Raw genomic sequence first — 15,057 nt, 5'->3', positions numbered from 1 at the left:
CATTAAAATGTGAAAACCTAGTCTTTGTTTAAACCACTTTCAATAATTGTATGGACAAATGCTCAAGGAGAAATTTGTGTCCACAAGTGTTCATCAGTACATCACATAGGAATTAGCTGTGTAGTCCTGACTTTCCTGCAGCCATATTTAGTTTGAAACAAGCCCCTCCCACACTTGTTTGCTTTAGGGTAGATCCACTTGTAAAGTCCTGATTGTGTCAGTAGCTGTTTCCATTACAAATGTGAGCAAATCTTGGTGCTTCCATTAAATAAGAAATGAAATCAAAATCACATGTTAATAAGCTAAGTCACACGATAAGTCATTGAAAATCACAGTTACACAATACATATCATAAGTCAGTCATGATGCTGGTGCTCATCATCTATCATCCATGAGAGGAAACAGTGACGTCTTATTCAGGAGTTGGAGCAACAAGCCCCGCCTTGTATGCGGTGTTTTGGGAAAACTGTAATTGGAGATTTTACAGAAGAGTTTTGACTTCAACACGTTGGAATGGCACAACTTTTTATGAACTGTGATGCTGTGAGAGCTCTGGAGAAGCCAGCTGCACATTGTCTGGAAAAAACAAAAACAAAACCACCATCCTCCTACCACTTCCTGTCGTCTTCTTCATTATTTTCTCCAGTAGCAACATCCGGCTGTTGATCACTTGTAATGTGAAAAAAGTGTTGCCATTGTAGTTTTGTGAAATACATCAATTTCAATACAACTGAAGCTGTTTAAGTGAGCTTTTTCAAAATTAGCATGTTTCCATTAAGTAAATGTATCTTCATCATTTCAATTTGCGCAATTGTATGAATAGAGGAAATGCAGCCAGTAATGTGAAAATTGAATTTAACTTTGAAAAGAAAAGTGGGAAAACTTGGCTAGAAAAGATACTTTGGCTTTCTGAGACATGCTGCAGCGTAACGAGTGACACAGTGTGAAACTGTGAAACACATTGCACTTCACTCCTACATCTATAAGGACTGAAGTGCAATGTGTTACACTTCACTCCTTACAGGTGTAGAAAACTACAGATTGTTATTTGCTGTCAGGATTGGGCTAACTGTGGAGAATAATTATGTGGCACCTTTTACTTCAGAGTTGGTCATTTTACATAAATGCTCTCAGCAGTTCTTTTACAGACACTCCTTGGTTTTTCTCCCTTCCAATCATAAAAACTGCAAGTATTTTTTACATTTAACAGCAATGATTAATCTATATAAAGCAAATAAGGTAGGAAGTTTGAGCCATATCAGCTATTAACCCTTGTATGTCGAAATGGGGTCCAACTGACCCCACACACATAAAACCTGTATCATTTTCCATAGACCTCTACGTTTGCCTCAGTCCTCGCATGCACAACGGTTAAACGGGGCACTGATGATGACTGTGACACTCCAAGAGTCTCACTGAACACGTGTGTGTGTGTGTGCGTGTGACTGTGACTGTTGTAGATCGAGAGGCACGACAGCTGCGCCTATGACTACCTGGAGGTTCGGGACGGCCCGCTTGAAACGAGCCCGCTGATTGGCCGTTTCTGTGGCTACGACAAACCTGAAGACGTTCGCTCCACCTCTCACACTCTGTGGATGAAGTTTGTCTCTGACGGGACGGTGAACAAGGCTGGCTTTGCTGCCAACTTCTTCAAAGGTGAGGGAGCTCAATAAAGGCGGTCAGTGAGTGTTTTTCTCTTCAATTTCTTTTAATGTATTTATTTATTGTCCTTTAAAAGTACTCATCAATAATGCCAACACAAGTCTTGCTGTATTTAATGAATTTACGGTGAAACTTCTTTTCTCGCTGTACCTGTTAGTTGTTTTTTCCCGTGTGGCTTTTCTCTCCAAGGCTTTTCACATGAATTTTGACTCATGTGTGTTCCAGAGGAAGATGAGTGTGCCAAGCCAGACAATGGTGGATGCGAGCAGAGGTGTGTAAACACTCTTGGCAGCTTCAAGTGTGCCTGTGACCCTGGCTACGAACTGGCTCCTGACAAGAAGAGCTGTGAAGGTAACAATGAGTGTGTGTTTCAGCATTTCTAAGATCATAAGGCTCATTTTTCCAACAAATATTATGTTGTGAGGACCCATTGCTAGTTTTGGGGGTTATGTTTAGGACTTTTATGATGTGAATTGAGTTTATGTTAGGTTTAGAGTCAAGCATGTACTGATAATGGTTCAGTTTGGGGTACGAGTCAGAGTCAGGCAGTTAGGCTGTGGAGATGAATGAAAAATGAATGGAAGTCACTGCAAAGTCCTTTGAAGTTAGAAAAACATAAAATGTGCGTGCGTGTGTGTGGGTGGTGTGTGTGTATGAGGGACTGAGAATGTTCATTCTTGTTCACAGTGTTTTGTGTTTTATGCCAGTTTGACTCAGAAACATCCAAACAGCTTCCATCAACAGGAAAAAACACGCAAGACAAATCAAACAGGGAAAAGGGCTTTTATTCCCACGATGTAGACCATCTGCTAAAAGAACCAAACAAATATCATTCAACAGAGAAAATGGTGCATTTTAAATATTTCAGCTGTATAATTACTTCTGGGAAAACTTTCTTTCAGGATTATATTTGCATGTTTAAAGTACTTAAAGTGACAACGTATTATAAGGAATTGGTTAAACAGAGTCAGTCAAAACAACATTTAATATGACTCCTGTCAAACTTGATGATTTGATAATGACACTTTCTTTCTTTGTACGCATGTACTCTGACCAACTTAGCTTAAAGTAAAAAGCTTTCAAATTTAATTTGCAATCCGTTGAATGTTCTTCATTTTGTGCTACACATATGTGCCTTTGACACACATTTAAACTGCACAGAAACGGTTAAAGTGGCAGTACGTAACTTTTATTTAAGAAATTGTTCTTTTACATATATATATTAAAACGTCACCATGCCATGACAGTTTTACATGAGACAGATAACCAGTGAAAACATCAAGCTCTCTCGGCTTCTGCCTGTGGTAGACACTAGAAATGCAAGTTGATTGAATTTCCATTGGAAATTTTCTTCACTAGTTTGTTTTTGCAGGTTGTTCTTCTATGGAAGGTTGAATGTGATTTGTGAAGTGTTTTTTTTTTCTTCACGTTTGTTTTTTTTTTTTTCTTCACATTGAAAGACTATAAAAAGTTTTATACAGCGCAGTCTGAAGTGGCTGCGAGCGTCCACTTCTGAATTCTTTTAGCCGTTTACATCTTCTGTCACATCATCAGTAAACACTGGAGACCGAGGCTGTTGGGAATCATTCCAGTCTGAAGCAGCACACAGCTACCATGGAGCTGAACAGACGATGCGTTCTGCTTCGGGTCAGGTGTCAGTCTCTAACCACCCCTCCATCTTGTTTTCTTCCTGCCATTTTGAAACAGAAGGAAGAAATGCTGTTATGACTTTTTATTGGGGGTTTTTTTGGCAAAGTTTAAGCGAACATCATGATGATTTTTAGTGAGCTGCTTCCTGGTGTTTTCTGTCGTTCTCCAGAGGATTTGTCTTACCTTTGAGCTTTCTCTCTTAACTTCTTTTGTTAGTTTTCCTTGTAAATTCATTCAGTATTTTTGCATTCACAAACATCTCTTCAGCCACAGAGAGCAACTTATTGTTTTTAAAATCAAAAGGTACTGTAAACCTAAGCCTGCCAGGGGTATGAATAATTTTGAGCCACCTGTATGTTAAAACTTAGTCACAAATCAATTGCATTCATTGTTTGAATTCTACCTGTTAATGACAATAAAACTAGAAACTTTATAGTACGGGTCATTTTTAGCAACTCTAAGCACAAATGTTATGATTTATCTTTTAAAAAGGAAAAGAAAAAAAATCCCCCCAGTTTTTTTGAGGCAGTATAGAAGGTGAAATTTGATGTTTGAAGGAAGGAAAAGGAAAAAGAGAGGCAGCTCTGATTGAGATTAAATCCTGCTGTTCCAGTGACCAACATGGCAGCTGAGTCGCCTCTTTCCTGTAGTCTGTCTCTGTTTTTGACCAGGCCCACCATAATTGTGTCAACTGCAAACCTGATAGAGGTTGCTGCTGTGCTGGGATGTGCAGTCATGAACATCAGAGGACTGAGCACACACCCTTGGGGTACCCCCATGCTCAGTGTGGTGGTACTGGATGTAGTGCTGCCAAGCCGGACTGCTTGTGGTCCAGTAGCCAATCACAGAGAGACGTGTACAAGCCCAACCTCTCCAGCTTCTGGATCAGTTATTGTGGGATGATGGTGTTAACTTTGACTTGTTTGCTTTGTTCTTGGGATTAAATGTAGAAAAATCTAACTGGACTAAACAGGGGAAATCACTGTAACGTCAGTATACCCTCAGTGCGTTTCATGTACAACCATGTTGCTCGTTGCTGGGCCTGACTTGTTTACATCTGTGTGTTTTCAGCTGCCTGTGGCGGTCTTCTGTCCAAGCTGAATGGAACCATCAGCACTCCTGGTTGGCCTAAGGAATATCCACCCAACAAGAACTGTGTGTGGCAGGTGGTGGCCCCCACTCAGTACCGCATTTCCATGCAGTTTGAGGCTTTCGAGCTGGAGGGCAACGAGGTAACCATGTCCGGGTGTTAGCGTGCAGCTCGGCCGGCCGCAGGGCTTTTAGCAACACGTTAACGATTCCTTCTTCATCAGCGCTTTAAGACCCTAACGCGATCCTCGTGTGTGTTTAGGTTTGTAAATATGATTACGTGGAGGTGCGGAGCGGCCTCTCGTCCGACTCTAAGCTGCACGGGAAATACTGCGGCACAGAGGTCCCAGAGGTCATCACCTCTCAGTACAACAACATGAGGATTGAGTTCAAGTCGGACAACACGGTTTCCAAGAAAGGCTTCAAAGCTCACTTCTTTTCAGGTAAAACTTGAGCACGAGTGTGTCTTTGGCAGATTGAGCATCAAAATGCAGGACTTGTTCTCACTTATGTATCGGTTTCCTGAGAATCTGATCAATGAGTGATGAGAAGGAGGAGAGATTCCATCAGGACAGAAAAGAGACGGAGAATTTTACATAATGAAGACGAAGTGTTCAATTCACATGTACTTACCCTTATCAGTGCATATTCAATTTACAAAAGTAACATTTATTTTATAAACTCTGTTAGAAAACAATTGTTTTTTCCTAAAACCTTTTTTGGATTAGAAATATTAACAGAAATGAACTGATAATGTCACTCTCTAAATCAAATTAGAATAAAAACCTGACCTGATTGAAAAAAATAGATGTCATTTTTTTGATTCAGCAGTGCAAAATAATCCTAATTCAGTTGAAAAAATATAAACAACTTCCTAAAGATATGTTTTATAACCTGGTGTTATCAGCATGAAATCATTCCACCCGTTAACATTGGGAGGCCAGACCAAGGCACTCCGGCAGCAGCTCTGAACGTTCTCCTCTCCTAGACTGATTTCATTCAGTGGAACATCTGGTCATAAATTCTTTAAGGACCTTTTTAAATCCCTCACTAGACTCATAATCTGCTTCAGTTTTCCACCTGAAATGCCTCAGACAGCTCTTGGGTCCTCACCATGGTGCTCATGCTCACTTCAACTGTCAGGAGCACACCACAGCAAATGTCTGAGGTTTAAACAGGACAAACCTTTTTATTTGTGCTACTTGCTGCTTCTTTCTGTCTCTTTTGCTTGGACTGAGCTCGGTAAGAAAGGTTTCATTCACTCTGCTGCTTTAACCTAAAACTTGCTACAGAAAGCTTTGAAATTGACTGAATTTTTCTGACTGAGTGCTTTTACCTCCAAACTAAAAGTTCTCAAGTCTGATTCAGTGACATGCTGGTGTTATGTATTTTCCAGGCTTGTAGTTTTATAGCACAATCTTCAGCTGTTATAAATTGCTGTATATGTGACACATAGCTTAAAGGAAATTCGACTGCGCAATTTAATGCCTTGAAATTGAGCCTCTGTCTCCTTAAGAAGCTCCTGCTCTTTCCAACACTCTGCCTTCAGGAAGTCACCACAACAACCGTTACAACTGCTCTTAGGAGCGTTGCACTGAGATGTAGTTTGTATGATGAGCTCAGCAGACTCGCAGTTCCACCAGCAGTTAGCACTGTCTGCTAATTGCTGCTGCTAGTCTGAAGGAAAGAGCCACGCATGGTGGGGCGCGCCACGCCACGCCACGCCACACTATGTCACGCCACACTATGTCACGCCTCGTCACGCCACGCCACACCACTTCACGTGTTTTTAGGGAGTAAGGGAGAGTCTTGTAAGACAAACTTGCAAAAATGTGGGGCACTGGTAATATAGTTTTTTAAATTCAGAAATAAGCCTCACACTTTGCATTGTAAAAAAAATAAATAAATAAAAGGCACCACCTTCTTTCTATAGACCTCCCTGTGTCCAACCCTGACCATCCTCTTTATGAGATGTTGGTTCACGCTCCCTCGCAGATAAACTTTTAAAACTCCAACTGCCTGCAGAGCCTCTAGAATTTGCAACTTGGCACTGTGGAGAAGTTCCTGGTGAACAGATAGCCCACTCTTATTTGCACCTTCCAGGGATACGTTTTGGTTGGCAAACAGCCAGCGGCTTTAGGGAGGTCCCCTCTGCCTCCCAAACACCACTAATCCATGTGTGCATGCGGACATTTTGTGCTTGACCTGAAGACGGCTACAATGAGCGCCGTGCAACATCGGCTGCAAAGCTTCTTAGTCAGTGATAGGGTGTGACTGAGCCCACAATAGAAACTGTAATACCACATCAGACACAAACACACGTGCACATGCACACACACACACACACACACACACACACACACAGACTAGGATTTAGTGGTTTCATTAAAATCAGATCTAGCTGAGTTGGGTTAAGAGTCATCATCTGTGTCTAATCTTACACCTCTTTGTAGGGAGTCTTGCTTCCAGGCATGAAAACATCACAACACTTGTTATTTTAGTCGTGGGGTTATCCTGTGCATCTGTCAACATGGCAGCTCCACGCAGATCAGATCTTCCACCCTCTGCTCCCTGCAGACTCCAGTTCCTCTGAACGGCTTTGTCGTCAGCAAGGCGGTCAAGAGGTTAACAGCACTACAACTCTGGTTTTGGTTTCTGTTTAAAAGTCTGCAGAGTCCAAAGGTTTCCAAATATTTCAGTTAAATATTTAGAAAAAAATATGTACAACAAATGTTCATGTATATATGTTAGAAACAGATCCAATGAACTGTTCACCGCTTTTATTTTCACTCACTGGGAGGTTGACACTGGTTCGGTTTGACAGCTCACACACATCTACAAAACCGCATGTGAGCAATTTCATAGTGTAATTACTGCAATATGGAAAAAGGATCATACACGCTTGTGTGCTGGAGCAGAGACACATCTAAAATATGCAAGGCATTAGAAGAAATCCTAATGTGATATTCTAATTTTCTTCAGTCTTTGAAACTGCAAAAAATAAAAATAAAAGCTTGAAATATTTAACTCTATGTAATGAATCCTTGTAAAATCATGAGTTGACTCGCAGGAAGCATTGTACGTTTACACAATATTCACTTTTTTTTCAGATGTACTTGTATTAGTCTTTTCATTATTTATTTTGTAAAGTTTTAGAGAGTTATTTTAGTCATATTTTGGGCTACATGAAATGTTTAAAGCTGGGATCTGTCCTTTTGTTTTAAATTTTGTGCCTTATGTTGAAATGTTTGCTTGAAAGCCAAATAATGTTCTGTCTGTGCATGTTCATGTTTTCACCACTTCTGTCACCTTCCCTTACATCACCTGACCTGCTTGCATTGGTTCCTCCCATCTCATCCCCCACACCCCGCATGTCCTTTGGGGCATTTTTTTTCTTTCACCATCCGTTTTCTTTCCCCTCCCACTTCCCTTTATCCCTTCCACTTTGTCTCTGTTATTTCCACATGAGTGACGTGCTGCATGTGTGTCTCTCACAGACAAAGATGAATGCAGCAAGGACAACGGCGGCTGCCAGCACGAGTGCATCAACACGGTGGGCTCGTACGTCTGTCAGTGTCGCCACGGCTTTGTGCTGCATGAGAACAAACATGACTGTAAAGAAGGTGGGTTCCACTTGCACCCACGTGTTCACACACCGGAGTGAGAATGTCCGGGATGCATGTGCATGCTGATGACACTTTTGGTCATGAAAATGAGAAATTTCAAACCTAGGATCCACATCTGAAAATGTCAACAGAAAATGTTAAGCTGATCTATATAGACAATTTACCTGTTACATTTCAAGTAAATGCTACATTATTAGCTTTTTCACTGCCTTAGTGAGTCTCTGTCTAGATAGATAGTTTCCCTTGGTGGTTCTTAATCCACATCGGACCCAATTTGAATTTTTATGCATCCTATATACACTACTGACAGTATATAGTAGTGTATATAGTGTACGTAGCAATTAGTGTTAGTTCATGCACATATTCTTAATGTGCATGAACAAATACTTTTCTTGGTATACCAATCACTCAAACTCTTTTTACACTAGAAGTTACACTCAGCAGAAACTTGAGTTTAAAATTCCAACTCTAAAGAACGAAAGATAGTTATCAAATGTTCATGGGTAATTTAGGCCTAAGGACGAGAGATTAAAGGGTCGTTCCCACACGTTCATGAAATAAATTAGACCCAAAGGAGACTTCAGAGTTTGGATGTAAGATGAAGGAGGTTTAACCTTTTTATTCAAATTTTATCTCACTTGCAGTGCAAACACTGATCTAAAGGATATCTGTGCAAAATGAATAACAGATAAGTTAGCAAATCCCAGCAACATGAGTGGCTACCAGCGTAACAGGAAAGCTAGCTTCCTTCGAGGCTAACTCGTCTCTGCCAGTGAACCCATCCGAAGAAACTGCAGCCACAGCAGTCGTTATGATTCGGCTAGCTGCAGAGTTCAAAAAGCACCGGGCAGTTCCCATCAAGACTCCATAAAACCTCTACGAGCTTCGGTAGACTTGTTGAAAACAACAGTGGACTCCCTACAAAAGAGCCTCTCCTCTGTGAAGTCTGTGATTGAATGTCTACTCGCAGTTGACTCCTCCATTAACATGCTGAAAGTTTGAAATATCTCTCCTTTGGACTCACTTGACGACCTTGAGAAGTGCTCAGATAGAAGCAGCCTCTGCATATAAAAGATCACTGACAGAGCTGAGGATGGCGCAGACCCAATCGAGTTCATTTCTGGTGTTTTGAGCTGGAGAGGGCACAGCGGTCTCCAACCCTCCGATCCAGTCAGCACAAATTCCCTTGTGTCTTAATGGTCTGCTTTCCCAGATTTCAGCAAGAAGAGGCTGTTCTTCGCTGAGCTAGGGATCACAATTTGCAATACCAATGAGTCACAAGAAGGATCTGTCAAGACCGCAGCAAAGAAAGGAGCAGTATTCCATTGTGTAAAACAAGTCCCGTTTCAGAAAAAAGTCAGCTGTATTCCACAAACCTGAGAATGACCCACAAGGACAACATGCTCATCTTTAATTCGCCCGAGGGAGGAGGCTCAGAAGTTCGTCATCCAGAGTCTGGGTAAAGACTAGAACACTGACTGGCAGCCATCAAGGGGTCAAATTATCCGTATTAGTAGTTTGGTTATCAGTGGATTCACCTGGCTGTGATTTTCTGAGCCATTTCTCTGCTGCAAACCCTTTATTCACAGACAACCTGTAAAGACAATAACTGTGAGAAAGGAAGCTGAAGGAGTCCTGCAGGGTTGATTGCTCTGTGTCACACTGAGAGGACATCAGTTCCATCAGTGTGTGGACAATGCTCTCCACACCAGAACACTGAGATGCTTCCCATCAACAAATCAAACATAACTACTGAGGAAAAAAAAAAAACTCTTCAAAGAGGGAGATAGAAAATTATCTAGGAGTATACATGCTTTAGAAACATTGTTCCGCAAACTTTCAAATTTTTTAAAGAAAATTTGACCGCCTCTTTATTCCAGAAATCTCAAAATTAACATGATTAATGTTTGTTAATCTCTGTTTAACGATTGTTAACAGAGGCATCCATTATTTTTTTACTCAAACTGTGATTCACATTGATCCATTTCCTCCTTAAGTAACGTAGAAATCTGTGCAAAGGCACTGGCCTCGCAGTTAGAAACCATAATGGATGATATAATCTCTCATAATCTGACTGCCTTAACTTCAAGAGTTCAACCAGTAGTCATCAGCCATTGTTCTTTGTCTTCACTCTAAATCAATGAGTGAAGGATCACAGGTTATCTCTCTGCCCAGATGATACACATAACGATCAAAATGAACCATAATAATTATACTTCTAAGAACTTCTAAGAAAGCCAGTCCAGGTGCCTTTTATGGAATCATTTAAAGTTCCTCTTTGCTGTCATCGTGTTCATTTGATCTGGACTTTTAGAACAGAACCAGCAGCCTGCCTCGCACCACCACTTCAGATTTAATTTGGATTTGTCTCAGATATCTCGCTCCACAAGGCCTTCTTTGTAAAAACCTGGAACTTACTGTAAAGACTTTACGACTGTTATTACTTTGAATGTATGCCAGCGCACCGGAGATTTGGTGTCTTTGGCTTGTGGCTTCATCTGAACTTTTCTTAAACAACCGCTTCACAGTAACCGTGCCTGGGTTCACTTGTCCCAAACGTGCCCTTAAATTATCCAAAGAAGTTGAGACTCAGATCTTGTATCAAGTTTTCTGCTTGATTTGTACTCGGTTGAAAAGTGATAAAAGATGAAAGAGCAACAGGGCATAACAAAGGAAAATTAGAAAATTACAGCGTTATTATGGTTCAGAACCATAAGTATTATGTAGCATCCAGGGATTGGTGTTATTCAAACCAGATTTTTTAAACTGACTGACCTCTCAAGCATTCCCACAGTAATTAAAAACCTCAAAGCTTTTCAAAGTCAACTTTTGCACACGCACACCAACAAACACTACATCAGTGTCTGTATGAACGACTCACTGAGGCTCCCCAGGTTTCTCATAAAGAGTGTCACGTTTCCAGCATCTGGGGACTCCAAAGCTTTGCATGTTGCATTGTTGTCCTGATTGTCGACATGAAGCACATGTGTGTTTATATGTTCACTAAACCAGTGTGGCCCTGCAGCCTTGCAGTCAGATCTGCAGTTGTACACATAAAGCACTGCATTAGTGCTTAAGGGCATCAGAAGAGACGATTCACATTTTCACGTATGCATGTCAAAGATCTGGTTGTATTCTTAACCAGACCATTGTAACAGTGTGTGTGGGTATGGCTGCATGAGTGAATATACTTAGACATATGTGTGTTTGGTGAGTCCATGGAAAAAAAAAACAACACAGAAAAAAACTGATAAAATAGACAATTAATTAACCTATATTCTCTTTTAATTTTTCTGATTTATTATTGAGGATCCATCTGAAAACATGGTATGAATTTATGGGGTAGGAGTTCATAAGTTTCTTACTTCTTCCTACTCCTTTTGGAGCATGTTAAGATTATTGTGGTACGAAAAAATATGTCTTTTGCGTTATTTTATACTGCTATCATGTTCGAAATAAATAAATAAATAAAATAAATAAATAAACTCTGCCTGTATACATGTGCTGTCAAAACCAAAGGTGATCTGCTCAGTAAAAGTCCATGACGTAACAAAGAAGTTAAGCTTCCTGAACAATTGGATCAGGAGATTTTTTTTCTTTCTTTCTTCACTCGATGTTTTGAGTAGAAGAAGCAGAATTAGACTGGGAGCACAGGTACACTACGTCTTTTAACACCGTGCTGCTGAAGAACAATTATCGTTCTTCATCAGTCAGAAAAAGGGGGGGATGGAGAAAGCTCCAGAGTTATGACATAACAAAACATGAGAATCTGTGGAAGGCTTGAAAACTACTGATCATTGAAGCTCACAGTGCAATCTCACTGACCTAGAAGTATTTTGCAAAGAATAGAGCTAACATTTCTAGAAGTTCTAAGCAGGTCAAAAAAGTATAGACCCAGGGATCTGAATCCCAGTGCACACCACACTTTTCAGATACATTGTGTTGGTCTACAACATAAAATCCCAGATGAATTTACTTCAGTTTGTGGCATTATGTGTAAAATAGTTTGTCCTGACTCTATATATCTAGTTTTTATTTGTTGTTGCTGTATTTCTTATTGTTATGTGTGAAATTGTATGAATGTTTATATCTTCTTTCGTTTATGGAATTATGAATGGAAATTAGCATTTTGCTACGTTTATGACAACATTAATTAATCTGCACTGTTCCATTTAAATAACATCAGTCAATCAATCAAAAAACAAAAAGGTTAACAGATTTAATATATTTAGTTCCTTTTAGGTTTCTGGACATCATGTTTGTGTCAAATGAAACAGCCTCGCTCTGATTTACTGACAGCATCACTAGGTGACTGGTAAGTGCCTCCACATGCAGGGTTTGAGTCTGTCTTTGACTCAGCAATCTGACATTTTTTTTTTTATTCCTAATCCAGCTCTTGGATTTGAACCGCAAACATCCAAATCAACCATGTTTAGTGCAGCAGCAGGCAGCTTGTGCTGTACATGTGCGCCTGCTTTCCTTCAAACTTCACCCTGAACTTGTGACCAGGATGTTCTCCTTTGAAATCCCTTTTTTCCCCTCGTTCGGTTCTCGTGTTTCTCTTCTTCATGTTCCCTTTCTATTTCCTCTGACCTTTTCCTGTGCAGCCACGATTTTCACTTCCTTCCTTCCTGTGTGTGCTCTCGTGTTTCTGTGTGTGTCCAGCTGAGTGCGAGCATAAGATCCACAGCCCCAGCGGGACCCTGAGCAGCCCCAACTGGCCCGACAAGTACCCCAGCCGTAAGGAGTGCACCTGGGACATCACTGCCACGCCAGGACACCGAGTCAAGATCGTAAGTGAGCAAACCCAACCAAGCCGACCTAGTAACAACTTGTCGTCCTGGCTGCAGAATCATGCGGCATGAAGAGGCCTTAAGGCGTTTCTTCTCTTTTTTTTTTTCATGTCTGAATTCTTTGTTCTCGCTCTTTTCAAGAGAACCAAATGTGGATGGAGGAGAAAGCACAGATATTTGGGTTAACTGCAATCGCGTGCGCATGTGTTAGTAAGAGGCCTTGGGCAGAGGCCATCTGTGTCCTTGTGCCTCTGTGTGTGTAGACACACACACACTCACACACAAGTTTGGATTTCTACCCACATTAGGACTTTGCATTGACTTCCATTCATTTTAGTTACTGCATTTATGGCTAAGACTTGAAAACTGCTTCTATTTTCCCTAACCCTAACCATTACTAGTCTATTCCTAAAGCTAACCTTAACTAAAACTTAATTCACATCATACCTCTAAACCTGTCCTCTTACCCTGAACAGGGCTATAGGACCATTCTTTGGTCCCCATGCGGCCCATCGGTCTTCAGAGGGTTGGTAAATATGCCAGAAAAGGTCCTAAGAAGAATAGATAAACAAGTACACACACACACACACGCGCGCGCACACACCTACACACACACACACACCTACACACACACACACACACGCAGAAAGATAGATGTGGTGCGCACATCTGTGTGACATGACTTGATGAAGAGTCGTGTTAGTCACTGTTAGACTGAGGATTTCTGGTCTTGAGTTTCTCTTTTTCTAAACAACATGTTTCTCATCCCTTTTGTATAGAAGATAATTTTATGATTAAAGATCATCGAGGTTGGACAGCTGCAGGTTACAAAGCATGATCAGAACATGAACGTCTGTGATGCATAATTAGATTTGATGCAAACTGCCAAGTTAAGGTTTTGTAGAATCCATCATCAGGTCAGGGCCTGGAGTTAATGTAGACAGTACAAAAATAGAGGCAGAGCTTTGTGAAGACGTTAAGGTGCCGACAAACATGGTTGATGTCTAAAATTAATGCTTTATTTTGCAGTTATAGAGCTAAAGTTTGGAACAAAATAGTCATACTTCTTCTAGATTGCACTTATTACATTTTATCAACCCTTTTCAGTAGTTTTTTTTATTTATTTAATTATTTATTTAATTTCGCAAACCAACAAGCAAATTAAATCAGTGATCATTTCTTTCCACTTTGGCTCTTGCTTTGGTGTAAGAATAAATGTTGTTTTTATGTAGCTGTGATGATTAATCTTGAGCAAAAGCGCAACAACAACTTCATGACACATAACCTTTCGTGTGCAAATGGCCCTTAAGCACAAAATCAGATGATGAATGTTGGAACAATGAAATGATTGCAATAAATAAACATATTGGGATATTTTTTTTTTACCAAATTCAGCTAAATAAATTAAAAGAAATGGTGCCTTTGCAACAATATGTTTGAAAATTGGTTCCGTGGAAACTTGTCTATGTTGTATAGACGCATCTCTGAAGAGGTGGAACATTTTCACGCCTCAGTGTATGGGACAGATTTAACAGGTTTAACAAACACTTAAAAGACAGTCTTCTAAAATCAGTAACGGCTCTGAATATGAGTGGACAAGCAATCAAAAGTAAAACAGAAATCTGGAGAAGACCTCTAAAACACATGATGGATTTCTTCTTAGAAGCAAATATTTTCAGAAACTGGGATGCCTAAAAACATCTGCATAGTTCTGTGTGTATTATAGGCAGAGAGGTCTAAGCGGTCGAGAACATGGTCGCTTTTTACTGTGCACTTCACATAATCCTCTTAAAAGTGCATTGATATTCTATTGTAACCACACAAAAGGCTTTCCTGTAAGCACAAACGCACACACACACATACACATTGTCTACACTCACACAAACACACATTCAGCATAAATAGATCACAGTTTGTAGATCAGGACTTGCATTCCCACTTTACTTTGACGCTGCAGCTACACGTGAGTCTCAATGCAGGATTTCATATTAACCATCCACTTCCCATTCGTTTGTGTAATCTGCCTTTCTGCTTATGCAACTGGAAATATGGCTCATCGACCAGTGACACAGTGGCACAGCTCTGCACCTGTTCTGAATATTTGACGTGAAGTTTTGTAACCTAAAGAGATTCATTTGTTGTTAATTATATCCAGTCCAGCAGTTTGTTTGAGCTAGACTACAAATGTAGAAAATAATGATCATAATGGTTCCATCCATCCATCCATCCATCCATCC

At 40.4% G+C, this 15,057-nt stretch overlaps 1 protein-coding gene across 1 annotated transcript in view; it reads left to right on the top strand.

Annotated features, from left to right (window-relative positions):
- Positions 1 to 15,057, top strand: part of tll1 (tolloid-like 1) — a 65,900-nt gene that overhangs the window by 43,396 nt on the left and 7,447 nt on the right. Inside the window, exons 15-18 of the mRNA XM_015060179.1 lie at positions 4,384 to 4,544; positions 4,664 to 4,844; positions 7,899 to 8,024; positions 12,693 to 12,820. Of these exons, the coding sequence (XP_014915665.1) occupies positions 4,384 to 4,544; positions 4,664 to 4,844; positions 7,899 to 8,024; positions 12,693 to 12,820 (596 nt within the window). The remainder of the gene's footprint in view (positions 1 to 4,383; positions 4,545 to 4,663; positions 4,845 to 7,898; positions 8,025 to 12,692; positions 12,821 to 15,057) is intronic.

This window comes from Poecilia latipinna, unplaced genomic scaffold (assembly GCF_001443285.1).
Source record: "Poecilia latipinna isolate Pla-1442-1.1 unplaced genomic scaffold, P_latipinna-1.0 Scaffold1691, whole genome shotgun sequence".
NCBI classification, from domain to species: Eukaryota; Metazoa; Chordata; class Actinopteri; order Cyprinodontiformes; family Poeciliidae; genus Poecilia; species Poecilia latipinna.
The sequence above is the reverse complement of the archived record's forward strand: the minus strand, read 5'-3'. Positions and strand labels throughout refer to the sequence as shown.